General features: G+C 41.9%; 1 protein-coding gene across 5 annotated transcripts; it reads left to right on the top strand.

Annotated features, from left to right (window-relative positions):
- Nucleotides 1-609: 609 nt before the first annotated feature.
- Nucleotides 610-24,431, top strand: dcdc2c (doublecortin domain containing 2C). Of its 5 annotated transcripts, XR_532622.3 has the most exons (13): nt 610-1,113; nt 1,696-1,744; nt 2,117-2,193; nt 2,276-2,407; nt 3,171-3,278; nt 3,560-3,608; nt 10,791-10,914; nt 13,594-13,694; nt 14,955-15,068; nt 19,322-19,391; nt 21,807-21,862; nt 24,194-24,208; nt 24,296-24,431. XR_532622.3 is itself a non-coding variant. In XM_008399855.3 (12 exons), exons 1-11 carry the CDS (start codon nt 827-829, stop codon nt 21,821-21,823), a joined length of 1,128 nt encoding a protein of 375 aa, XP_008398077.1. In that variant the 5' UTR covers nt 610-826; the 3' UTR covers nt 21,824-21,862; nt 24,296-24,431. The 5 variants fall into 5 exon arrangements, 3 of the variants coding, with proteins under 3 accessions (XP_008398077.1, XP_008398078.1, XP_008398079.1); XM_008399855.3 differs by lacking the exon at nt 24,194-24,208; XM_008399856.3 differs by lacking the exons at nt 21,807-21,862; nt 24,194-24,208; nt 24,296-24,431 and adding an exon at nt 19,033-19,127 and having other exon boundaries at nt 19,322-19,379.
- The last annotated feature ends 778 nt before the right edge of the window (nt 24,432-25,209 follow it).

Consider the following 25,209-nt stretch of genomic DNA (forward strand, 5'->3'; position numbering starts at 1 on the left):
AGCACTGCTAATCCACCTCATTTGCTTTTGCAGCTCTTCTTTAAATCTCTGATCATTTGGTTAGAAAGTCGGGCAGAGAGTTTTTAGATAAAGTCTTTCTCATCATGACAGACGGAAGAGATGGTTTGAATTTCCTCCAAATACTTAATCATGTCCAAACTCATCAATACTTAAACATTTCTTGACTTTATCTGGTTCAGCTGTGGCTATTTTTGATGGAAAAATACGCAGGACAGCCGTTTACAATCAATTTCCTCTTGCTGCGGTATAGCATGTCAATGTTAATGTTAAATTTATTTTTATAGCACATTTTCAACAAACTGCACAAAGTGCTTCACAAGTCAAATGCAAACAAGGAATACGGTTCAGTTTTGTAACATATAACATGAAAGAAAAAGTAAATTAAAAAACATTTTTCATTAAATAATCCACATCTAAATTGAGAATCCAGTTTTGATGACAAAAAGTTTAAAATATACTTTATTTTTTATGTTTTTCATGTCTTTATATTGTATGGGTATCTTTATTTTAATCAGAGGCCTTTTCAGATTCGTTGTAAGCCTGACTGCTACTGCATCAAAACATACAAAAACGCTGACTCTTGTTGCCATGGATACAGCTTTTGTTCTCTAGACGACGCAGGTTAACTGGCAACGATCAAGAGGAAGCCCACAAGAAAACAGACGGAGGATAAGTTTCAAGATGACGCCCCTCCCCTGTGGTTGAATTGTTCCCCATATTACCATCTCACAGATCCAGTTACGGCTCCTGTGGCTCACGGCATCCCGGATCCACGTAGACCAGACTGGACCGCCTGCAGGTAAACATGGCGGTGAACCCACGGATAACTGCGGTTCTTCCTCCGGCCAAAACCGTCACCGTCTACCGGAACGGAGACGCTTTCTATCCCGGGAAAAAAGTAGTGCTGAATCCCCGGCATCTGTCAACTTTCGACAACTTTATGAACACTTTAACCAGACACATGGAGGCTCCGTTCGGCGCCGTCAGGAGGCTGTACACACCCACGGGGGGCCACAGTGTGCAGGAGCTGGCTCAGCTGCAGCATGGGGGCTCCTATGTTGCAGCGGGGAATGAACCCTTCAAGGTCCTGAAGTAAGTAAACTGGGATTCAATCAGAATAACCAGAATGGTAACTAGTTACTTTTAGCTTTTTAGATTTATATAAGGAGCAAATTCCCACCAAATTTTTTTCCAAAAGTCAAAAATTTCTGAGTTTTCAAACTCAGAAATTTCCATGTTTTTTTTCTAGAAATTTTATGGGGTTTTTTCTACCAAGTTTTCTCCTTTTCTAACTCAGAAATGTTTTGAAAAAACAAAAGCAATAACAAAAAACTATAAATTTCAGAGATTCATTTCAAAATGTAATTGCTTTTCTGGCAACTTTTCACTTTTTCAAATTCCATAAAATTTTTGAGATTAATTAAAAAAAATCTGATTTTTTTTCTAACAAATTTTAGACTTTTCAGACTCAGAAATCTCCTAGTTTTTATCTTTTTTTTTTTAGAGATTAATTCACACACCTGCAGTTCAGAATACACAACTCCAGAAAGTAACGTTTAGCATTATTATTATTAGCTATTTTTAAAAGCGATTTAATAGCAAATTACATTAATCATTAATGTAATTTCATGTTGGATGCCTGGTTTCAGTCACAATATTTGTATTTTTCCCCAGTTACTGTGGAACAGCCACCATAAACCCGCAGAAAAGGAAAAATACTATGGTAAGAACAAATGTTACACTTCTGTTCAGTTGAATGATCACGCTGTATCATCACGTAAAACAGTTTTCATAAAGCCTCTGCCGTATGTTGAAATATTACAATCAAATTAAATGTTGAATAAATGCATGTGGACAAATAAGTTTAAGTATTTTTAGTGTGTTATGTTGGACAGCTTGGTGGTGGACAGACTGGTTTTAATGTAACAATGAGGTTTGACAGATATAGTAGTTTTGTATTCCTTCAACTCATTTACATTAAACCTGCACAAAGATGAGAAAAAAGCAACTTGTTGTGTTTACATAAAAAGAAATTGTAGTGTTTTGTCTTGAATGAACCTAAAAAAATAGGATATTTCATTATTTTTTTGCACAGATTAAACCTGTACCTCACACCAGGGTAGTTGCATCATCTCGCTGGAGGAAAACCAAGGATGGAACTTGCACAATATAGTGAGTATTGATGTGATTACTGGTTCCAGAGTCCTCCCAGTACGGTGACTGGTAACGTATTTCAGGGGTTTTTGTTTCACAGCGTCTTCAGCAACGGAGAGCTGCGGATTCCTCCGGCTCGGGTCCGGATCCCAAAGCACACTCTTAAAAGCTGGGACCGTGTTTTAACCTTGGTGACGCACAAAGTGGAGCTTCGCACCGGGGCTGTTTACAAGTAAAATCAATCATCTCTGTGACTTAGATGAGTGTGAAGAGAGACAAGAAACACATTTTCTTTTTTGTTGTTGTTACTGCATTATGAATTTTGTTCTATTAAAAAAATGACTGAAGTGCTGAACGTGTTGCTGCAACACAATTTGAAGCCACTCAGCAGACGTTTCTGTAAGCTCAGTGAAGCTCACTTGATAATTTCTCAGTTTTAGCTTTTCTACATTTTTCTGTTTTATTGATTCAAACAAAAACAAGCTTCCATGTGCTTTGGTGACAGCAAAAAAGGTGTAAAACATTTGATTAAATACATCTGATGATACTTCTCTGGCTCTTTTCTTTACATACCTGAGTTTACTCATATTTCTTCCATAAAGGCGTTTATACCTTTTGCAAAAAGATTGGAGTGACAACCTTGTATGGATTTGAAAACAAAAAGAAAATAATTGACAATTAAACACCAGGAGTCTTAGAAGACAACCAGAGTAAACAGAGCAGGGTTGTAAGGTTCAGATTTAATACTTTTTGCTTCACAAATCTCTCCAGGCTGTGATTATTTATATTGTTAGTGTACCTCTTCCTCTTTTTTCCTTCCACTTAACTTTTCATTAAAAGGCTTGGATCAGATTTGGTGACTCATGTTTGAGTCACTAAAATAAGAATGACTGCCTTTTAAATTGGAAAAATGAGTCAAGCAGTGTCTTATTGCTGCACCTGAATGTTAAAACTGGTGTGATTTGTGGCATATGATTTATTTTTAAACTTTCCAGGCTTTGCCGGTTAGATGGTCGTCCTGTCAACGGATCTTCTGAACTGGAGAACAACCAGCATTATGTTGCTGCTGGACCTGAAAAGTTCAAACCTCTCCCATATGAACGGTGAGTTCTCTGCTGAGATGTAGTGAAGAAAAATGATTCAACTGAATCGTCATGAGTTCGTGTTTTTGCAGTGTATGAAATAATTTACATTTATAAGAGCCTGAAATAGTCAGATTCTGATTTCGTGGTGCAGCTCCAGTCTTTTGCCAACAAATTGATAGAGGTTGTTTTTCCACGACTGTGTCTGAACAAAAGAACAACAAAATAAAAAAACCAGCATAACTAGATTATAGATTTGTTGTGAAAAGAAGAAAGTAACGCTTTTCCTTTTGCCCCTGCAGCAAAGCTCTCCTGCTATCTGCTCGAAACAAAAGACCTGTAAATAATACGGTGAGTACTCCCACTTCAAAGTCGGCTCCAGTTTGCCGTCAGGTTGTTCGCTTTCTCATAAAACGTGAAGCTGATACAGTCTCCCCCCCCACACGTCCGCCTGCAGTTTACTGCTGCAACACCTTGGTGAAATCACAACCCTTTGCACACAAAGCATTTCAATTAACATTTCCCACTTGTGCGCGGCTTCTTGTGGGGGCGCGATTCGTTATGAAACAGAACTATCATCAATCACTGTCTGCAGAAAGCATCGAGTTACCATCGCTTTGCACTTTGATGGGTGATCCCCAAAAGAGACAGCAGGCTGGTCCACTTGATCAAGTGCGCTGAGTCTCGGATCATGCTGCATGCAGCCGTGGGACTTTGCTTGCTGGGGGGGAGAAAAAAAAATCCCATTGGAAACCAGAACCAGGACAATTTGTTTTGTGATTAAGTAGGCAGTGAAATGTTTTGAATCCATATGAGGGTTTGCTCTGCTGTGGGCCAGAAAAGAACACCAAATCAGATGGCGAAGATGAAAACATGCCCAGTCAGCAGGTTTCGGCGCACAAGGCCCCTCCTTCCGGTGAGAGACGCATCTGACATCTGATTTTTCTAACCATGAAAGATGGCAAGGCTGTTGCAGGTGCCAATTTTATTAGATGGAGAAAAATCCCCCCTGCCCTTGTCTGTAGCAGGACCTTCTGTTGAATGGCTTTCTGTTCAGATGTATGGATTGATATTAGCGGCGTATTAGAATGAGCTGAAGTGTAGACGCTGTAGTAAGATCTCTTCATCACGTTAGCAACCGACCAAGCAGAAAATAATCAATGAAAACAACTTTGTCATCAAAATAAACTCAGAAAATAACCCAGAGCTCAAAGGGAAGTTGTTGCTGTTTCACTTGTTGCCAGTAGGTGGAGACAGAGACAGATCCATGGCTGTGATTTCACTGGAGCAACACTCAGCAGGCCTGGTGCGGCTGCGTTCCCCTTCTCTCCTCTCTGTGTCTCATGAATCTGCAAGCTTGAGCTGCTGGGTTAATAAGAATCTTCCATAGGGGAAAAATGCATGCAGCAAAAATGACTTGCTCGCCCCTGATCTGTCACTTGTTTAGCTTGCTGATTACACAGCCCTTTATAGGGTCACATCCATCGTTAATTTCACTTTGACCTCACAAAACAACAGCAGTCTGGCTGGAAATGCCAGTAAAAGCATCCCTTAAACACGCTCACTGGGGCTGTGTTAAATGTAACCTTGCAGCCTGACGGCACAGAGACGCCGTCTGTCCTGCTCTGACCGTCTCTCTGCAGGAATGATGGGCGTTTGGTGGAACGTTAATTTTCAAAAGGCCAACATGTTTCACTTGACGTGAATGAGTGGAGATGTGAAGTACAGAAAAGAGATAAATGCAGATGGAGGGCAGAGAATAGCATCAGGTGTTTAACCTATTGATCAGGCTTTGCTTTAAAACTGATGTCAAATGGCTCACGGATAGTAAGTTGTCCAATCACAATAGATTTTCGCAGTAATTATTAGAATAAACAATAATATTATCGTTTTGAGATCATTTTAAGTACTATATTGATAATGGAATAATAATGCAAGTTTGTCATCTCAAAAACTATTTAATTTAGGAAGGAATACATAACACTGCATCTGGAAGATTTTCAAAATATTCAAAATAAAACACAATACTAAGAGTTTCCCTTTTTGAATTGTAAAAATCACTGAAAATGTATTTCATCACTTTGTTTTTCTCTTGATAGCTTTCAAATAATAATAATTGTAGAAAAATATGTAAAAACAGTTTGAAAATGATTTAAAAAAATGGAAATTAAAAACCTAAACCAACCAAAAGCATTAATAAAATGAGTTGGCTGTAAATAAAAAACTCATCAGATTTGAAATTATTGAGCTCATTTCAGTTGATAGTTTATGCAATGGCAGCAGCTCACTGCGTTTATGTAGACGTGGTGAAGAGACTAAATGCTGAAGTTCAAAGTGAACATCGATTTCAGGGACAGGTGGGAAGCTGATCCACTGGAAACTTCTCACTAACTCATCTCAGATTTGCAGAGAATGGTCTGAAAAGAGAGAAAATCCAGTGAACAGTTGTGCAGAAACCAATGCCTTGTTGATGTCAGAGGAGAACGTGGAGATAAATTTCTGAATGTACAACAGGCTGAACCTTCAAGCAGGTGGGCTACAACAGCAGAAAACCACACCGAGCGCCACTCCTGTCAGCCAGATGCATTAAGCTAAAGCTAGCAAGCGCACAAACCAACCAGAACTGGACAGTAAGAGACTCAAACATCTGACATCAGTTCAACATTCAGACGGGAAGGTCAACATTTGGGATAAACATCATGGAAGTACGGATCCCTCCTGTTCAGGCGGTAGTGATGATGTCACTCTTTGCCCTTTAGGACCAACTAAGCACAGTTTAAACATCAAACACCCGAGTGTTGCTGGTTCCCAGGAGAGTCTTCCCATCTTCTGATGCTTCATACGAAGCTCAAACTATGACAATGAATTTGCTGAACTCCACTGTCACCAAAACTCAATCCAATAGAGCAGCGATCCCCAAACTACGGCCCCGGACCAGAGAGCATTCAGATTTTTTTTCATATATTGTACTTTCGTGGGGCTGCACAGTGGTGCAGTTGGTAGAGCTATTGCCTAGCAGCAAGAAGGTTCTGGGTTCAATTCCCGGCCTGGGGTCTTTCTGCATGGAGTTTGCATGTTCTCCCTGTGCATGTGTGGGTTTTCTCTGGGTTCTCCAGTTTCCTCCCACAGTCCACAAACATGACTGTCAGGTTAATTGGTCTCTCCAAATTGCCCTTAGGTGTGAGTGTGTGTGTGCATGGTTGTGTGTCTCTGTGTTGCCCTGTGACAGACTGGCGACCTGTCCAGGGTGACCCCGCCCCTCGCCCGGAACGCCAGCTGGAGATGTACCAGTAACCCTCCTGACCCCACTGAGGGACAAGGGTGAAAGAAAATGGATGGATTTTCTGGTTTATATGTGGATTTTTCTTCAACCACCAGGGGGCTCTTTAGCAGGAAGTGTGTCCTGTGAACTGTGGGTGTTTTGTCTTGCATGGCGCATTGCTGCCACCTGTTGGACTTTTAGGGAACTGCTTGACTTTTATGTTATTTAATCAGTACGGTTGTTTGCTAGCGGTAGAGCAGATGAACACACGTGTTTGTTATGAACGCCGCATTCCAGGTTTCCCTCAATGAAATATAAATGAAATATATACTAGTATATACCAGTCAGTCCCAGTGACCGTTTCACTAACGGTTTTTGCCCATGTGCTTTCTGGGTAAAATTAAATCGAGAAACGCACCCTCACCCCCCGTCAACAATTCCCGGCAGCGCAGGTGATAACCGTGTAGCACTTTTTCTGTTACAAACTGACTCCGGCCCCCACCAGAGAAGGGAAAGGTTATGTGGCCCTCACAGGAAAAAGTTTGGGGACCCCTGCAATAGAGCAACGTTGGGATGTGACCAACAGGAGATTCTTATCATGGTGTTCAGACAACTCTGACACCTGGTCGGATCTACGCCACCAAGAATTACTGCTGGACTGTTTTGTTGTCAACTTACCAGTCAGAAACTACTTGCTGCATTCTTGTTAGTTGTGCAGGAGGCTCTACTTCTGCTTTTCAAAGATGTACAGTTGTATAATTGCAGCCTTTTGTATAAAGTATTAGTGCAAACATTGAGTTGTGGGGAGCAGCGGGGGCGTGGCCTGTAGCAGATGGCTCATTGTGAACACTATGCAGAACTGAGGTGAAAAACGTAAAGAACATGTTTTGTAGACGTATCACAGCTTGTTTAAAGGAACATAACAGGTCGCCTTTAAATCTAACTCTGGCTAGAAAGCCGGGCCGAGAGACGTGGGAGTCATGGGTATAATCCTTGCCCATTACTTCATGCAGTAGTAATCATAATGCACCTGAAGCATGTTGTAAAAATAATCCGCAGAGGTTTCCTGACTGGACTGTCCAGACTTTCTGTCATCGGCGACACTTTACTGCTGCTTCCCTTTCCTCGGCTCCTGGCGGATGATGTCAGCGGTGAAGGGAAGCAGCGCAGCCCTGAGGGAAGCGGTGCCTCCTCGCTGCTGCCAGCATGTCTGCTAACTGTGAAGCAGCCCTGGGAGTGGCTCCCACCGATCCCACAGCCGGTCGGCCCGGTTGTTTGGGACCTCCGTTATCCCCCGGCTATCAGATCACCCTGTCCTCTCGTTGACTCCTGTCCTCTGCTACTTGAGAGGGCCACAGATTGCTTTCCTCTCTGCCCTCCCAGAGACCCTGTTTGTACTAAGTCTGGTACAGGCTGGGGCCTCCTGACACACAACGTCGTCTGCTCCCACCGGACCCGGAGCTGCAGACATGTAACCCAGAAGAGAGGCCGGCTGCATGACCTCAGCTTTTCCACCGCCGTGCCTCCACTTGTGCGTCTGCTTTCCCAGATCTGCTCTGCGTTTTTCCCCTTCCCAGCGCTCTCCCTGAGTGATGAGCCCTGATTCAGTGTTGATTTAAATGGTATCTGTTTACATCTCATCACCAGGCTGTCAGAAAGCAAAACAAGCTGTTCCATATTTGATTGGCCAGATGTGATTTGACTCGGAGCTTCGTGGTGACGTTGTCTCACGGTAGTCAGTGAGGAGCTGAGGTCAGAAACCCGGACGGTTCTCTGATCTCCTGTTAGGGTTCTTAGAGTCTGAACTTGCCAAAGATCCAGTTTTAGTGCTTTCCCAAGTCCACCATGCTGAGCTCGATGGGAAAAAAGTGACTTATTTAGGGAAGGGGGTTTAGAGGGCATGGGGTCAAGTTGGAGGGTCAGGATGAAGTGTGTGTGTGTCTGAGGGAGAGAAGTGGAAGCTTAGGGATACAACAACTTTTTTAGACATGCTATATTATCAAAATATCAGATATATGAGCTAGTGATCAAACTAAGGTTCCCTTGATGTAGTGAATATGAAAAATGGCTCCTCTTACCCCAAACCCCCCACTGCAGACCTACAGCATGAACTCCATTTCAACTCTTCTTCACTAAATACACCAAGCAAACCTCAATCTTCTTTTTGTTGTTCTACTTCTCCTCCTGAGTCCACCAACGGCTGCAGGAATTCAAAGGAATATCAACAGACGTTGCCTCCGCATTAAAGCAGGCAAACAAGTGAAGAAGCAACTGGGCTATTCCCCAGACTCCATGTTAGTGAGCTTGCAAACAGCAGAGCCAGGAGTGTATTCTGGTGCAGATCAGTGCAGCGTCCCCTGAGCCAGCTCAGGGACCCCGCTGCTGAAACGCAGAGTTAGCTAGCTCACCGCGTTCCCACCGCCGGTAAGGGAGACATCCCTCACCTCGCTACCTACAGAGGGGAAGAGGAGCCTGCAAGGAGAAAACTGTCTTTTGTGGAAGCATTAATTCAGATGTGTACCCTGCTGCTGTCTGAACATCAGACTGAACTCTCCCTGCTTTTCCTCTCCGCCTCTCTCACTCCTTCACTCTCCCACTGTGCGGCTCACTCCCAACCCCCCCGCTCCTCTCCTTTTCTGTGTTTTGTTTTGCTCTCCCCCTCCATCAATAACCTTCTGCCGTCTGCTGCTGAGGAATAAGTTATTCCGTGCAACTCCCTCCCTTTTCCCTTTAAGCTTGTTTGGATTTTCATTGTTTGATCTGGTTTGATAAATAAGACAAATGCGGTTAGAAATTCACGCCTGCCCCATTCCATCAATAAATGATTTGTTTGCCACACTCCCAGGTGATTGATAGGTTGAGTGTTTGTGATGTATTGAAACCAGAGGAATTCAATACCAGTAGAACATGTCAGCCCATGAAACACTAACGGTAAAGGAAAATGCAAAAAAAAAGCCCTAATGTAACTTAAAAAATGTTTTCAGACTTGATTCCTTATTAAATTGCCTAAAATATTTTTTTCCATCCATCCAGCTAAAAATTGCTCCTTTTGATTTTGCTTCCAATCCTGATTTGGGCCAATTCACTCATGAAATATGAACGTATGACTCTCTGCTGGTAAGTATCACTTTTTGGAGTCGCAGTAACACATTTCCTTTCCGTCGACTATTAGTAAAAAATAAAAATACTTTAGGTTGCGCAAGTCAGTCTGCTTGTCGGTACAAATCGATAAAGCGCCCATACAGGATTATTTCTACACCATGTTTAAAGTTAAATAGTTAACAACCAGAACTGCAAAGATACAACATAACGTTAAATATGTTTGAACTCAGTTGTGGGCTCGTTTTTATGTGTAGCGTTGATGCTAACTTTGAAAACATTTAGCGCACTTAGCTTCCCCTAAATTGTTTTTCAGGATAAACTCTAAAACATTAATTTAATTGGCTGTTTTGTAAACATTCAGTAAGTTTTGGTTATCGGTTGTTTTAAAGTAGCAAAGCGTTGGTATTCACGGGTGAAGATTATCTGCAGTTTGTTCTGTACCCAGAATGATTCGCTGTCGTGTCGCCGACACATGGTGGACATTAACATGGTTAGCGCTTTAGCATTAGCTTCTGCTAAAAACCATGTTAGCATTAGCAGAACTGTTTATGACTAGTTCAACTAGCTTCTTTGTTAGCGTTGTTAACGTTTCACATAAAAATCCACAAATAGGAGGATAGGTTCAGTTCTAATGAAATACAATGAAACAAACAGCAGCTTAAAAAAATAGAAAATTAAACATTTTTAGACGTTATTCCACTCTGAGAGCTGGGTTAATGGCTGAATCATAGAATCAGGCTACCAGCTCAAGTAGCCAGGGGAGCAAAGTGTGTTTCCTGGTTTTTTTACTTTATGATTCAGAGTTTTGTGCTGCTTCGCTGTTGACCAAACATGAAAATGGCCCATAGGTCTGTATGTCCTGTCAAAATTCAACCTAAACAAAAAATCAGACGCGATGCCAATTTAACCCATTTCATCGCCTTTAAACCACATGCTGACATCAATAAACATCTTTTCTTGGATTTCTTTCCACCTGCTACTTTTCAACCACAATTTAATGTTAGGATGGACGACAATTTCATTTTCCCTTTGTCAATGTGCACAAACTGATTTAGTTTTTGCTATTTTGCCAACAGAATTTCAAAGGCAGGTCAGAGAGAAGTCAGAGGAAATGTGATTTATTCTGGTCTCATGTTTTCTGCTGGCTGGTGTCTTCGCTGTGTGCTCAGGTATGCGATAGAGAGGACCTTGAGCTCACAGTCGGGGGCAAGATGAAGGAACATGCAGCCAAGACGGAGCGAGTCAAACAGCAGAGGAAGGTGTCCAGGAAACCAGCACGCGCCACAGCAGGAGGCAAGCAGAGCTTTTCACTAGCAATGTTCCTCCTAACGCTTTGCTCTCCAGACTCCTCTTCCTCTGTGTTTGTTCCTTCATCACAATCTTCTTCACTGTGATTATACTTAAAGAAACCTGCTGCCTTTTGATTACAAATTTATATTGTGGGTTTTATTTGTGCACGTGTCCAGATGGCTGTGCATCGCTGTGCTTTCCTCTTTGTGTGTGTGAGTAAGGAGACACTCATCTGCTGTGCAGGGAGGACAGAAAAATAAATCCTCTGAAAGGTGGAGGGGATTTCTTTGGATTCCCAACCTGTTCTGTGGGCCCAAAAAGAACATAATCTCATCGCCGTTTGAAATTAACACAACTTTTCCTGGTGAATATTAAACAGAATGAGGCTTAAACCATAGATGAATTCAATCAGGCCATCTTATGGGAAATATATCCAAAAAAATCTTGTTCGAGACATGAAATGCTTTCATTATAAAACATTGGTAATACTAAGCTGGTTTTAATAAGAAGTAAATATGTTTTTTTTCCACTATGGTGTAAAAGGAATAACTTCTGGTAGTTTAAAGGCTTTGATTGTCATGGAATTGACAATTTATTATTATAAATAATAAAAAACATCAAATGCAGAAAGTCGCCAAAGTCATAAGCAGAAAAGTTCATTAAGCAGCTTGTCTAAAATGTTTTACCCACATTTTATCTTATGCATGAAGATCATACACAGCTGATAATCAAGCTTCAACACGGATGTGGAACTTTATTAAACTAAAAGTTTGCAAAGCAGCAAAGTAAAATGTAAAGGTTTAGAATCTGCCTAAAAGTGAATGTAGGGGAATCTAAGTGTGCAAAAGATGCAAAAGGTGGAAAGAAAAATTAGCTCTGCTGTTAACAGAACTGCATCTGTTAACCTTTAATTTATGTGTTCAAATGTTCAAGTTTTTATCATGGTCAGGAAAACATTGTTCTTTAATCAGCGTTATTGTAAATTATATATAATTCAAAACCAAATTTGAAAACAAAATAAAATTCCTGATAACACTTCAAATAAACTAATAAAGTCAGAAATGTTGGAGATGAAAATAAAGATGCTGTGTTTGTGCAACTGGACCAAAAAACAAAAAAAATCTACTGAAAGCAAAAAGGAAAGTTAGTAAAAACCTCGATCAAGCTGAAGTCATAGAAAATGATCCATGGAAGCAGGAGAGCAGAGCTTCAGTCTGTGGTTCTGAAGCTTGATCAGAACCACAGTGAAGGTTCAGCACGATGGAGGCTGAATGCTGCTGTGGGCCAAGATCCCTGTTTCAGTAAACAAAGGAATAATAAAGTGCGACCTCTGCCAAGGCGTGTAGAACAAAACCTTTTCCTGTGAGTCAGAGCAGGAGGCCGGAGTTGATCCAGGTGGCGGCGACGTCATGGTGGCCTGAACAAACAACCAACACCTGTTGTGTTTTATTTTAAATATTTAAAATATCTTTCATTTCCAGGGTTAAACGTTCTTTACAAAATTAAAGTTAGTCTTTGAAGGGGTGAACTTGTTTTTTTTATGCTGTTATCATTATATTACAGTAACTCTGGCATTGTGTCAAAACAACAAAATTTTAATTTTTCTCAATGATTATTTGTATAATTTACCATGACCGACGTCGTGATCTTTAAGGTTTTCCTTTCCATGATTTCTTCCTGGATGTTGATGGTTCCCAACTTTCCTAGCAGTTTTTAATAAGACGTCAGACAATGTGGAGCCTAATTAGAGGAGTTTAATGATCGTTTTAGAGCCGATATTTTGACCTTTCTTAAACAGACAAACATCTTTTCCACAGGGTTGCTGCTCTTTGCATCAGTGGGTGTTAAATGAAACATAATCACCAGGCAGCAGCCATTTGCCTGGTTAAATCCGGGCGGCGACTCGTTTTTTGGTCAGGCAGTTTATAATAATGGGGCCTAAATTCTCTGAAATGTAATGATAGGAAAAAGTCCCATTTCCATCAGATGGTACCAAAATGGTTTAGCATTACCACATAATACCTCTTGTAGTTTCGTCTTTATAAACTCCACTACCAGGAGCTAAATTTGGCATTTTGCTCATTACTGATTCCCTCCATTAGAAACAAGCGGCGGCTCCTCGGTACGTCACCTGGTGAAGGATCAGACACGTCTGCTTCTCTTTCATTCTGTTGTTTTTGTGAATTTAATCTGGAAACAGATCTAAAAATAATGTTTAAGTGAAAAACAACAACAACAAAAAGCAGATCTCAAAGTGTTGCTCTGTACGGTTTTCAGTCTCATCTCTGTGAATTCTAACAACCGCGGTTATTTATTATTAAAATGAAATCACCTAAGGCAGTTCAGCAGCGTGTTTCATTATTAAAATTACACCCTGGATCAGTTTTAGCAGCTGCTGCCAGAAAAGGAATTTGTTTACAGGAGAAAATCTGTTTAATGTAACAGAATGAGCTAAATCTCGACTAACTCGGGAACGCTTCCCGTCTGTGGAAAATTCACAGCGACGGCCTGCATCCTGGTCCTTCCTCTCTAAATAAATAAATGGCTCAACAGCAGTATTGATCTCCTGAGACGTTGAGCAGGAGAGGGAAAAAAAAGGAACGGGGCAGATGGAGGGATGGAGGGGGAAACGGTAAAACGAGAGGGCAGACAAGTAATTGTGATTAATCCCTTTCTCCTCAGCCGACAGTGTATTTAATGCAAAAGACAAAAGAAGGGAGGTGGAGGGCGCGGCGGAGGTGCAGGAAGACCCCCAGCTGAAGGTGGACCTGCCGATTGATCAGGTGAGACGTAATCCCACTCAGCCGCCACCTAATGAGCGCTTTAGCATTCAGGTTGCTCTGTTTACCACATGGGAGTCGGCTCTGATTCCTAAAGACAAAATGTTGGCACAGATATGGGCTCTGCGAAGGAAACGCCGCAGACATGCTGAATTATTCAGCCTGACAGCATGTCAGCAACTGGAAAACTATGTTTTTTAGTTCATGGAGTCAGATGATAATTCATCATTATGACAAGCTGTTTATGTTCTCCCCGCTAAGCTTTACCTTCCTGGGTGAGAACGCCTGACTTGATTTTATGTTTACACTAAGACTCATAAATGCTCACTGGAAGCCGCTGCATAAACATAAAAACTGCAGAAAGTGCAGCTGAGTAAAGGAGAGACATGCAAGAACACAGCCGCTGATTTCTGTTCTTCATATTTTTCACATTACAGCCATAAACTGTGTATGCTACTGGGATCTGATACGTTAGACCAACGCAAAGCGGTGCACGATTTTAAAGTGGAGGGACAATGACCCTCGGCTTTTTGAAAAGTGCGGCATGTATTTGAAACAACAGCTGTGTTTCCATCAAAGCTTTTTGTGTGTATTTTGATGAATTGCACTAAAGAACATTTGATGGAAACTAAAGATGTTTTACTGAAAATGTCAAAATTCTTAAATTTTCTTCTGTTAGGTGGTTTTTGACTTTTCCAGAAAAGACTTAATGTGCTGAAGGGGAGAGGGAAACATTTCCTGAGTATGTTCTGATGTAGCAAACATTCAAATGATCAGGCGTTTCTGTTGTTGGTGTCTGAAAGCAACAACAGGGACGTGTGATGCTAATAATAGCTAATAGAACAATGACAGCATGCATGATAGCAACATATTCCAGAAACTTTCTCCTTTATGTTTAACATTTTAAAAGATCACTCAAAATTCGCATCACATTTGGATGGAAACAGGAACCTGGAAATTGATGTCCACCGATTTCCTCCATCGAATCTGAATGAGTTTGAGCTGTTTTGTAAAGCGGGACGGTCAAAACATTTATCGTCTAGATCTGCCAGGCTGGTAGAGACACAAACCAGAGCTCCGACTCTGTCAGGCTGAATTTAAATGAGCACTTCAGATTTCAATTTGTAAAAGTTTTGTAAAAGTTTGGAAAGCCACGTGTCGTTTTCCTTCCACTTTGCAGATGCTCTGTGCTCACTGTTGGTCTATTTCTGCTGCGAGGCACAGTGTGTACCATGGAGGCTCTCATGTTTTCCCTCTGCGCAGGTTGAAGCGAAAACGGTTGAAGAAGAGCAGGAAGCCTCTGACAGCACTGCAGACAGGAAGAGTTTAGACGCCTCGCGTCCAAAGACAACTAAGGCTGCAGGTTGCAAGAAACAGGTGAGCACTCTTTATAATAAGTTTTATGTAGTTCTGTCTCACATTCAGTTCATTTTCACTTCATTATTATGTCCAATTTTCTCATTTGCTCTGGAATTAGGTCGCATGAAAATGGCCTAACCAGTAATTATGGTAATCATCATTTTCCTCGTTGTGTGAGGGTCATGCAGACCTGTTCCCAGCAACCACGGCTCCTCTAATACGTGCATAACCTGTTTATTTTGCCTCAGTGGCTCTCTCTGTGCATTATTACCGGAAAATCTATTCTTAAGGACAAGGGAAGTCAGCAGAGTGCGCCTCTGACAGGCAGATTAGATTGTGAGAGCTAGATATATTTTTGTTTGCAGAGTTTGGTACATGGGATGGAGCCACAGTAAAGGCAGAGGCTGATCCTGCTCTGCGCCTGATTTGTGTCCTTTGTTATGGTTGTTGTGCGTGGTCACGGTGATGAAGCGCGGCTGAGCCGAGCATGCAGATGTTTTTGCACAGATCTCTGCTTCCCAGAAATTACACTCATTTAAATACACTTATTTTACCCTAATAATCCTCCAGGGACAGCAGCGGCGCCGTGATGGATGCCAACAATAGTTGGGTGATATTACTATTCCCCACAAATTCATTCAGCTTTGAAAATGAGAAGATATTGAGTCTTATTTAAGCAATCAATAACCTTGAACAGTTCTTTTTAATGAAAACTATAATTTCAAGCAGTGGCAATTACACCGCAGGGGGATGTTTTGGTGAGGTGATGATTTTTTGCTGCTGTGTGCACTTTTGCAATAAAGATATTCTGTTTGGGATAATTATCGACTTCTGGGGCCAGTTATGACCCAGGATAAAGACCTCATCAATACCTTAATTCATCAATTATTAGCCTCACAAGAATGTTGCTGATTTAGACTGACTATGGATTACAGGGCAGGACAATCAGATGGTAGAAAACAATAATAATAATAACAATAATAATCTGTATACAGACTCAGCGACTGTTTGTTTTCCTCCATCTTTTAGCAAAGTGAGACGGACATAAAGGAGAAGCTGGACAAGCTGAGATCCTGAGGACTGTTTTTCGGGAGACGCGAGCCTTATAAACTTATTCTCAAACCTTCAATTGTTTCATATTTTGTCATGTTACAATCACACACTTTTATCAGGATTTAATCCAACAGACCTTCAAGTAAAAAAAAATAAACATCTTTAGAAGATAAAAAAAACTGAAAAGTGTCTCTTTTAAGGGGAAAAGTGCAAACAGAGCAAGAAAATGTTTTTCTCCTGTTTTGCTTAAATGAAAGAGGTACAAATCTACAAAAAAAAGTTTTCAAGTAAAATAAAAGAGGGTCATTAAAAAGAGAAGAATCTGAATTTTTTCTCCGATTGGTCTTCAGTAAGATCAGATTCACATTCAATCTGATTTTAATCACATTATTAAAATCTAGCTGAATGCAGCAAGTTTTCAAATGAAGAGCGACTTAAATCATAAAAAATAGACTAAATATTTTCCAGTTTTCTTCAGTCAAGCCCAAAATAATTTAGCAAAGTGGTTGGCTTTCTTTCAACAAGGAAAACACGCAAAACTCTTTTGAAGTTCTGGACCTACAACCATTTACACATTCACAGAAAAATCTGACTATTTTATAAATATTTATTTTATAAATATTTTCATGCTGGGCTGCACAGTGGCGCAGTTGGTAGAGCTGTTGCCTTGCAGCAAGAAGGTTCTGGGTTCGATTCCCGGTCTTTCTGCATGGAGTCTCCATGTTCTCCCTGTGCATGGTGGGTTTTCTCCGGGTACTCCGGTTTCCTCCCACAGTCCAAAAACATGACTGTCAGGTTAATTGGTCTGTCTAAATTGCCCCTAGGTGTGAGTGTGTGTGTGCATGGTTGTTTGTCCTTTGTGTTGCCCTGCGACAGATTGGCGACCTGTCCAGGTGACCCCACCTCTCGCCTGAAACGTTGGCTGGAGAGGCACCAACACCTCCTGACCCACTCAGAGACAAGGGTGCAAGAAAATGAATGGATGGATGGATATTTTCATGCCTACATTATTGTTGGTTGACAAAAAATGCCAATCAGCAAAACCCTCAATAAAACTTTTTGACCTGCATTTGGCTTCTGCTACACAAACTTTGGACACGCCTGCTCCACACAAAGTGGATTTTGAAAGAAATATCTTTACTTTTCATAGGGAATTAATGTCATGTTAGCAGGCAGACCCACAATGATGCTGGTGATATTAAAACTGGACTCGTCCTGTTCATTTGGAGCCAAACAGACTGTGGGCGTCTCACCGTCAGCAGCCCCATCATTTAGAGGCGTGTGGATAATAACGAGGCCTAACTGCGGAGCCATGACTCATCTTCCAGCTGAGATCTGACACGTTTCCTCCCACCCGGCGCTCGTATACGCCCGCAAAATGCCCCCTGTACTCTGCATACGCGCATGTATATAGTAGATATTGATGACCAAATTCAATTACATGATTACATTTTCAGCCGGAGCTTTAAATGATTTATTGCGTTGAATTGAAATGCATTTCCATACAGCGCCCCGGCGCCGTGCTCGTGATATTGACCTGTGCGGTCTGGGCCAAGTAAAGAATAACGAGATTCAGCGTCTCTGCCAAGCCAAGATGTCCGCCGAGAGTTAGAGCGGCCAATCTCAATGACGGAGAGCGAAAAGATGACGAGCCGGAGCTTGATGCTCATTCGTCAGGCCTTTTCTTATGAGCACCTGACGGGCCGTCGCCGGGCGCCGGAGGCTTCCTCTGGAGTCGGTTAAAGTGCCGATTGATTTCCTGACGTCCGTCTGTGTTGGAGACGTCGTCCACTTTCAGGAAATGTGAACACGAGTAGATTTGCATCTTCTTGTTGCGGCATTGTGTTTGCAACTATCATTTGTTTTGGTTTAACAGTATTGGCTGACCCATCTACCAGTCAGCTAAGCATTTTTCTTAATTAATATTGTTAGAAATGCCAATGAAGCTGGAGATGTCAGATCAATCGTCTTCCTCCTCGTAGGAATTTTGTGAGGAAGAAATCGAACCGTTATTGACCCAGGCATTGATCAATTCCTGCACGTCCATTTCATTTGTCTTTCCTCTGGTTTTCCTGGATGCTAATCCCCCGAAGCCTGCGTCGCCATGGCGAAGGTCGCAGCGTCCCCATGCAAGGTCAGCCATGATCGGCTGCAGACAATGTCAGCGCCTGGCTTTCCCACAGAGCCCAGCTCTCCTCTACGGTTATTGATTAATTAGTTAATATAAAGTTGATTGATATTATTGATCAACTAACAATTAATTGATCATTGATTCCTAGCAAATGTTTGGCTTTGGAAAGCAATATTTTTCTTGAACATTTCTGAGATTAATCTCAAAATTTCAATGTTTTTTCTTTCATATTTTACTCAGAAATGTCTGTTTCTCCTAGAATATTTCAGAAAGTTTTTTTGACAGAATATACTCATTTCTTTCTGTCTACATTGGCCCTAATACATTATTGTAGCTATCACATTCTCACCTTCAAAGCAAATCAGTAATTTCTGACGTGGAAGTTGACGCTGCTCCGTCATGCAGCTCAGCGGAACGAAGCGCCGTTACGGTGAAACTTAAGGAATTTATCGTTTATATTTCTAAACAGAACAGCATAAAGTGCATTTGGCATCCCAAACCGGACTCTGTTTGGACCGTTTCTCTTTCCTGTTCTCGTATGACTCTGCCATCTTTGTTTCTGTATCAACTAGCTCTGCTTAAATGACCAGCGGCGCCCTCTGCTGGACGGTGGCCAAACTACAACACTGACAGAACGTCTAAGTGGACATTATTAGTTATTCGACTGGAACCAATTTTAATCTATAAACCATTAAATCAACAATTAACCAGAAGTTGATTAACTGTTTGCATCCCTAAACTGGACGGAGATGTTCTGGAGGAAATAGTTCTGGTTTCCCGTCTGGTTTAATGTTTCAGTGTGAGAGGAGGAAGATGTGTTGCGGTGCGCTGATGTGTTCAGCAGACAGAGATTCAAGGCTGAGCTGCTAGTCAAGTCCCAGTTTCTGTTCCAAGTGAGTTCTGCTCTTCCGTCTTTGAATTTCAGGAAACATGAGCTTTGTTCCAGATTTACTGCATATGTGGGGAGAGTATTACGAATCTGATATATCACCGAAAGGTGAGAAGGCTGACAGATTTACTGATTAGAGCTGCATATGCATGGAATATGACTAGATGATGATATGAGAATGTGATTTATGTGTTCCAGGAGAGGCAGGAGGAGAAGGAGGCGTCGACCGAGCTCAGAGTACGGTCACGGATGTCCCGCTTTTTCAAGGGTAGGTTCATCAAAGCAGCTCCAGTGGCTGGGCCCGGGTTCCCCTCCACGCAGCCATAAAGAGAGCAGCGGTATGAGTTAGTTTTATATGAGTTAGTTTTGTCTTATTTCAAGTGTTCTAAGATATTTGCACCAGAAACTAGAAATACTTGGTAAGATTTTGTCTTTTTGCAGTTTAAGTATGACAAAAAAACACTAAAAACATTTTGGTTTTCACAACAAAAGCATTTTCCATCTCTATGATTTCTTATCTGTAATAAAACTGCATGGCCTCTCTTTTATGTAACTGATCTAGAGAGAAGCACATCTGACGGAAAAACTTATGTTTGAAGGAAGAACTTTGTATTAATGCAAACTCGACATTCTGTGCCTTTCAGTCGCTGAGGCCAATTTTATCCCAATTACCTCCAAATCACCGGCTTTGTCTGTCGGACCCACTCTGTGGTTTCCAGGCCTCTCTGAGGTCTCCTGTGAGAATACCGGTGGTGTTTAAATGGAGCTGGATGTGAAGCGCTGCAGGCGGTCATCAGCGTCTGCACTTCGATCCGACGTCCGCTCTGTTGGCGTGACAACAGGACTCGCTGCTTCCTGCTCTGTCCCGCAGGTTTCCGTCCCTCTGAGCGTCATGAATGCTATCAAAAAGCTGCAGACGGGAAACAGGCAGGAATTTGTATTAAACATCTCCCAATCGTGCTGTTTACATGCTACACATTCCTGATATTTGTATAAATTGATTGTCTTATTGACATCAGGTTGAGATGCTGCCCTGTACTCTCTGGTACTAGTCATGATTTCCCAGCAGAATATCAGTGGGCGGTGTGTGTGTGTGTGTGTGTGTGTGTCAGATAAATCACTGCATGTTATTGCTTGCAGAACCGAGGTTCACACACATGCTCATTTTTGTCAATATGACGATATATTGTTGCTTTTTGGCTCCTGAAGGGTTTTGCTTCATTCACATCTCCTGTTTTCTACATGAAACTAGAGACTAGATCTAATTTTCTCATTTCCGATACGATATCTGAGGTTTGGAATCGGCTGATACCGATTCGATACAGAAAAACAGCTGAACTGATTTGAACCTTTTCATTTTTTAAACACGAGGATGGTCAAACACGAAAAAACAACGTTAATTTGTTCAGTCAGTGCAGTTAAAAAATAAAAGAAATCATAAAGTGAAACTGGTTGATGCTTTGGTCAAACATGAAATAAACTGAAACAAATCTTTCAAATGGTTCAAAAAGTACGATGAGGATTTTTAAATATAATGTTTAATAAATAATAAAGCATGACATCACTCAGATAGAATTAGACTGAATAGATCTGCACTTATGAATCATTCACATTGCCACTGATATCTGATCTAGAATTGTTTTCAATATCAGGACAGATTCAGATATTTATATCGGATCGGTGCACCTCTACATGAAACGCATTATTTACACGGCAAAAACACAAAATTTTATAAAGTATTTTTGTCTAGTTTCTAATGCAAATGTTTTCGTACAAACAAAAACTTCCAGGTAATTTTCAGGAGTTTGTTTGAAGTCAGTAATATTGACAAAAAAGAACTAGTTCTACTGGTGGATTATTTCATTTCTTAAATGGGGAAAATATCTTGTTATAGGAGAAATAATCTGCTGGTGGAACTAGTTTTTAAAATTAATATCAGGGAATGATTGACTTAAAAAAGCTCTGATGTCTTGCTAAGAAATGAGATAAAAATACTTTTGTGTTTTTGCAGTGCAACTGTGAAACTCAGAGCTGAAGTGGAAAGAAATGAAAGCTGCTGCCTGCTTGGCATGAAAATACCAATATTTATGTCATATTTCATAACTGGGTGAAAACAAAGCTTTGTCTACCCTCAAAGTTTTGGGTCTGTGTTTTTTCCAACACTTCGCTCGAGGGGCTCCCATCAGTAACAGCAATACATTCCCGCTCATTCAGTTTGGCTGAGGTTCTCCTTCAAAAGTTATTGGCAGCAGGTACAATGGCCCTATAATTTATGAGAACTGTTAAGGCCTCTGACAGAAGTTGTAAAGCATCTTGACTGATTGGGTAGATGTGAGATGTGTGCCGTTATGGCATATTGTTGCCCCGTATGCGTGCGCGACATGCAGATAGTTCCTCGACTTCCTCTGTCACAGATAAATTACTCCACACAGTCAAATTAAGTTGTTGTAAATCACCCGGCGGACCCGAAAGCAGTCCCCAGTGACGACCTTTACGCCTCTTTGACTTTAACTCTTATTTATGTTAATCACATCTGTGTTATACTGATGGTAGAACTCCGTCATTAAAAAAAAGCTACAGAAGGGGAGAGCTGGATATTAAGAGTCTTGATAAGTCTGCTGCTCAGGACTTTATTTTAAAAGGTTCTCTGATCCATTTTCTTTGTAATTCTGTCTCATTTCAGGACTAATAAAATTGTGACGCTTTCTGTTTCGGTTGGTGCATCTTTCAATTTAAAAGGTACGTAGAAAATCATTTTTATCAGTAAGTAAAATCTCTCACACGTCTGCAGCTCTCATGCATCAAGCAGCAAAACTCTGCAAGGCGAAAAATAATCGAAACATTGTTTTTATTTAATTCAAATAAAAAGTGACTGATATTAAACAGATTCTGTTACATAGACTGATTCAAAGTCAAACTCAAATCTGACTTTCCTAGAAATGGAGAATATTAGAGAAGCATCGTTATCCGCCTGTTTTTTTGTTTTTACTTGTTTTTATATTATTTTTACGTTGCATATGCAGTTCTTCCCATTTCAGTGTTATTCTTCAGTGTTTGGTTTCGTCAGTTCCTTTGTTTCCTGTTCATTTCATCAGCTGTTCTGCGTTCCTCTCATCAGTTATTCCTGGTTGCCAGTCATCCTCCCTCCCAGTAGTTAAAAACCTCAGTTTTTTTTATTTTATTTCTCCTCTTTGGACCCTCTGTAAGTCCTGGATGTTGCTCTCTTTTTATTCATAACTCCACATCATTTCACACGCTCCTCCCGTTCCCGCCTCGTAAACACCTTCATTTGAGAGAGAAATGATATTTATGGCCATGTTTTGGTTTATACAGCCAGGAGGAAGACTGCTGAGCTGACAGTAGTCCAGCAGACGGACACACAGTACAAATACTCTAATCTAAGGAGGACCGGTTAAGAGGAAGATGAGCACCAAAACCGAAGAAGAGTTAAAGTTAGCTTTTAAAGGGGCAGTATTTTGCAAAAATCTACTTTTTTTAAAGCTTTATATCATATTATATTATTAATCCCTATATGGTAATACACAAGTTTCTTATTTCAAATTTAATCCTGAAATAAATGAAGTTTTAGATGATACTCTTATTTATTGTGCCTGTATTTGATGTTAATCCAACACATTTTTACACCATTACAGCTTCATCCATCCATCCATCCATCCATCCATCCATCCATCCATCCATCCATCCATCCATCCATCCATCCATCCATCCATCCATCCATCCATCCATCCATCCATCCATCCATCCATCCATCCATCCATCCATCCATCTATTTTCTTCCGCTTATCCGGGGTCGGGTCGCGGGGGCAGCAGCTTCAGAAGGGAGGCCCAGACTTCCCTCCCCAGCCACTTCTTCCAGCTCCTCCGGGGGAATCCCAAGGCGTTCCCAGTCCAGCCGAGAGACATAGTCCCTCCAGCGTGTCCTGGGTCTCCCCTCCTCCCGGTGGGACCTGAACTCCTCACCAGGGAGGCGTCCAGGAGGCATCCTGACCAGATGCCCGAGCCTCAACTGGCTCCTCTCGACGTGGAGGAGCAGCGGCTCTACTCTGAGTCCCTCCCGGATGACCGAGCTTCTCTCTCTAAGGGAGAGCCCAGCCACTCTGCGGAGGAAACCCATTTCGGCCGCTTGTACCCGTGATCTCGTTCTTTCGGTCATGACCCAAAGCTCATGACCATAGATGAGGGTGGGAACGTAGATCGACCGGTAAATCGAGAGCTTCGCTTTTTGGCTCAGCTCTCTCTTCACCACGACGGACCGGTACAGCGCCCGCTTCACGGCAGACGCTGCCCCAATCCGCCTGTCGATCTCCCGCTCCCTTCTTCCCTCATTCGTGAACAAGATCCCCAGATACTTAAACATTATAGCTTTAAAATCTCTAAAACAGTTTAATGAAAGGATCCTTGCTTCAGTACAGATTTGCGTTGTGCATGTTGGTTTGCTGCGTTTCCTCCAACATTCGTTCTGCTTTATTCTCCCAACAATACAGTTTTTATGCAGGCGAGGACCAGCTATCATCTGTCACTGATAGTCTTTGTTAGCTACAGTAAAGTTAGTGGGAAATGGAGGCTTTTCCCTCTCATTCATCATACACGCGTCATAAGAGGCCTTCGATTGTTCACAGCTCCCAGCAGCGGTAAGCCTCTTTTCCACAGTGAAAAATAATAAGTTCCAAAGGCGACGTGTGGAAAACGAGCCGCTGTGATGTGGAAGAGGCGCCCGCCCGGCCGCCCGGCTGCGTGTGTTCCCTGCCACCCGCACCGAGCGCCGCCGTCCAGCTACACATTAGCTTTGATTGTTCTGCGTTGGGCTTTGAACCGCACCTCCACATAAAAGCCAGCTTGGTCTGCAGAGCGTCCACTGCAGACCGGAGCTGTTGCTTATTTGCTCCAGGCAACATCAGGCCTGGTTTTTATTTTTACAGTTCTTTACCATGCTGAGAAGAGCGTTATGCATAATTCATCATACAGCGCATCTTGTGACAGCACCACGTCTCTGCTCCATTTTAATTTAATGCCTGTTCTTTTCTTCTTCATCTGTTGTTGACTGGTCAGCGGAACAGCACGGAGGTATGCCAGGGCTTTGATAGCAGCGCTTCCTGTAGCGAGGGCATGGCCGCTCAGTGTGCCTTCTCTCTGTTGCTTTGTGTTTCCCAGTTTCAGAGCTGCAGACGTGGCAGGAGTGCTACAGGCCCGACGTCCTTGTTCTTCTCATCCATCTCCGGAGGCCGGCTTCTCATCGACGAGACAAAACCATGCTATGAACCAAATAAAAACGTCTCGCCTCTTGACAGCCCCGCTTTGGATATATGGCCTCTTATTTCAGTGAATATATTGCATAATTATGTGCTGTTATGAATATTGCATGCAGCCTCACACTGAGCGCATGGTAAGACGCCTAATTGCAGAGTTTAATTATTTAGGAGCAAAGGTCCTGCGCGGGTTTTGGGAGAGGAACTTTTGATAAATTATTTTTCGTGGTTTTCTGATGAATTATTTCAGCGGGCTTGTGTCTAATCAGCAGGCATAGTGGACTTACTAACTGCTCTTGAGAGGGACTCATCATTCCATGGAGAGGAATTACTATGCTGATTAAATCCACTGAAATCAACTAATAACTTAATGTTATTGGAGTGGATCAGAAAAGAGCCTCTTGCAGCGGCGCGGGCTGGAAGGAGGGCTGCTGCCTCTGACCTCGGGGCTCAGCTTTAATGTTTCGCCTGTGATGGTAAAGCAGAGCTCGTTTTAAACAGGGTCATGCAGCTTTACTCTATAGTGCATAAGAAGTACTGCTAGGAAAGAGTCCACAGAGGTTGACTAAACAAGGAATAATAAACTAGAACTCCCCAAGTCGCCACCAGGCACAGCTGCTTGTGTAACTACAGAAACGCTGCTCACCAGAACCGACGCCCACACGGAATATTCCCGCCTCATTATGCTGGATGCACGCTGCAGACAAACTCAGTATGGAGAAAAGTTTAGGGTTTGACCTCGATGGATCAACCAAACTTCACTGAGCGGGTTGCACCAAACGAGGACCAATTTATAGATTACTGTGGAAAACCTGCTTA

The sequence above is a fragment of the Poecilia reticulata genome, chromosome 22 (assembly GCF_904066995.2).
Source record: "Poecilia reticulata chromosome 22, P_reticulata-male-v2, whole genome shotgun sequence".
In the NCBI taxonomy this organism is placed as follows: Eukaryota; Metazoa; Chordata; class Actinopteri; order Cyprinodontiformes; family Poeciliidae; genus Poecilia; species Poecilia reticulata.

What these genes read in the sequence shown, in the direction of transcription:
- dcdc2c (XM_008399855.3), top strand. Translation starts at nt 827, where the DNA reads ATGGCGGTGAACCCACGGATAACTGCGGTTCTTCCTCCGGCCAAAACC. An exon ending in TGGACCTGCCGATTGATCAG is followed by an intron (nt 13,695 to 14,954) that starts GTGAGACGTAAT and finishes CCCTCTGCGCAG; the next exon opens with GTTGAAGCGAAAACGGTTGA. An exon ending in CTGCAGGTTGCAAGAAACAG is followed by an intron (nt 15,069 to 19,321) that starts GTGAGCACTCTT and finishes TATGTGTTCCAG; the next exon opens with GAGAGGCAGGAGGAGAAGGA.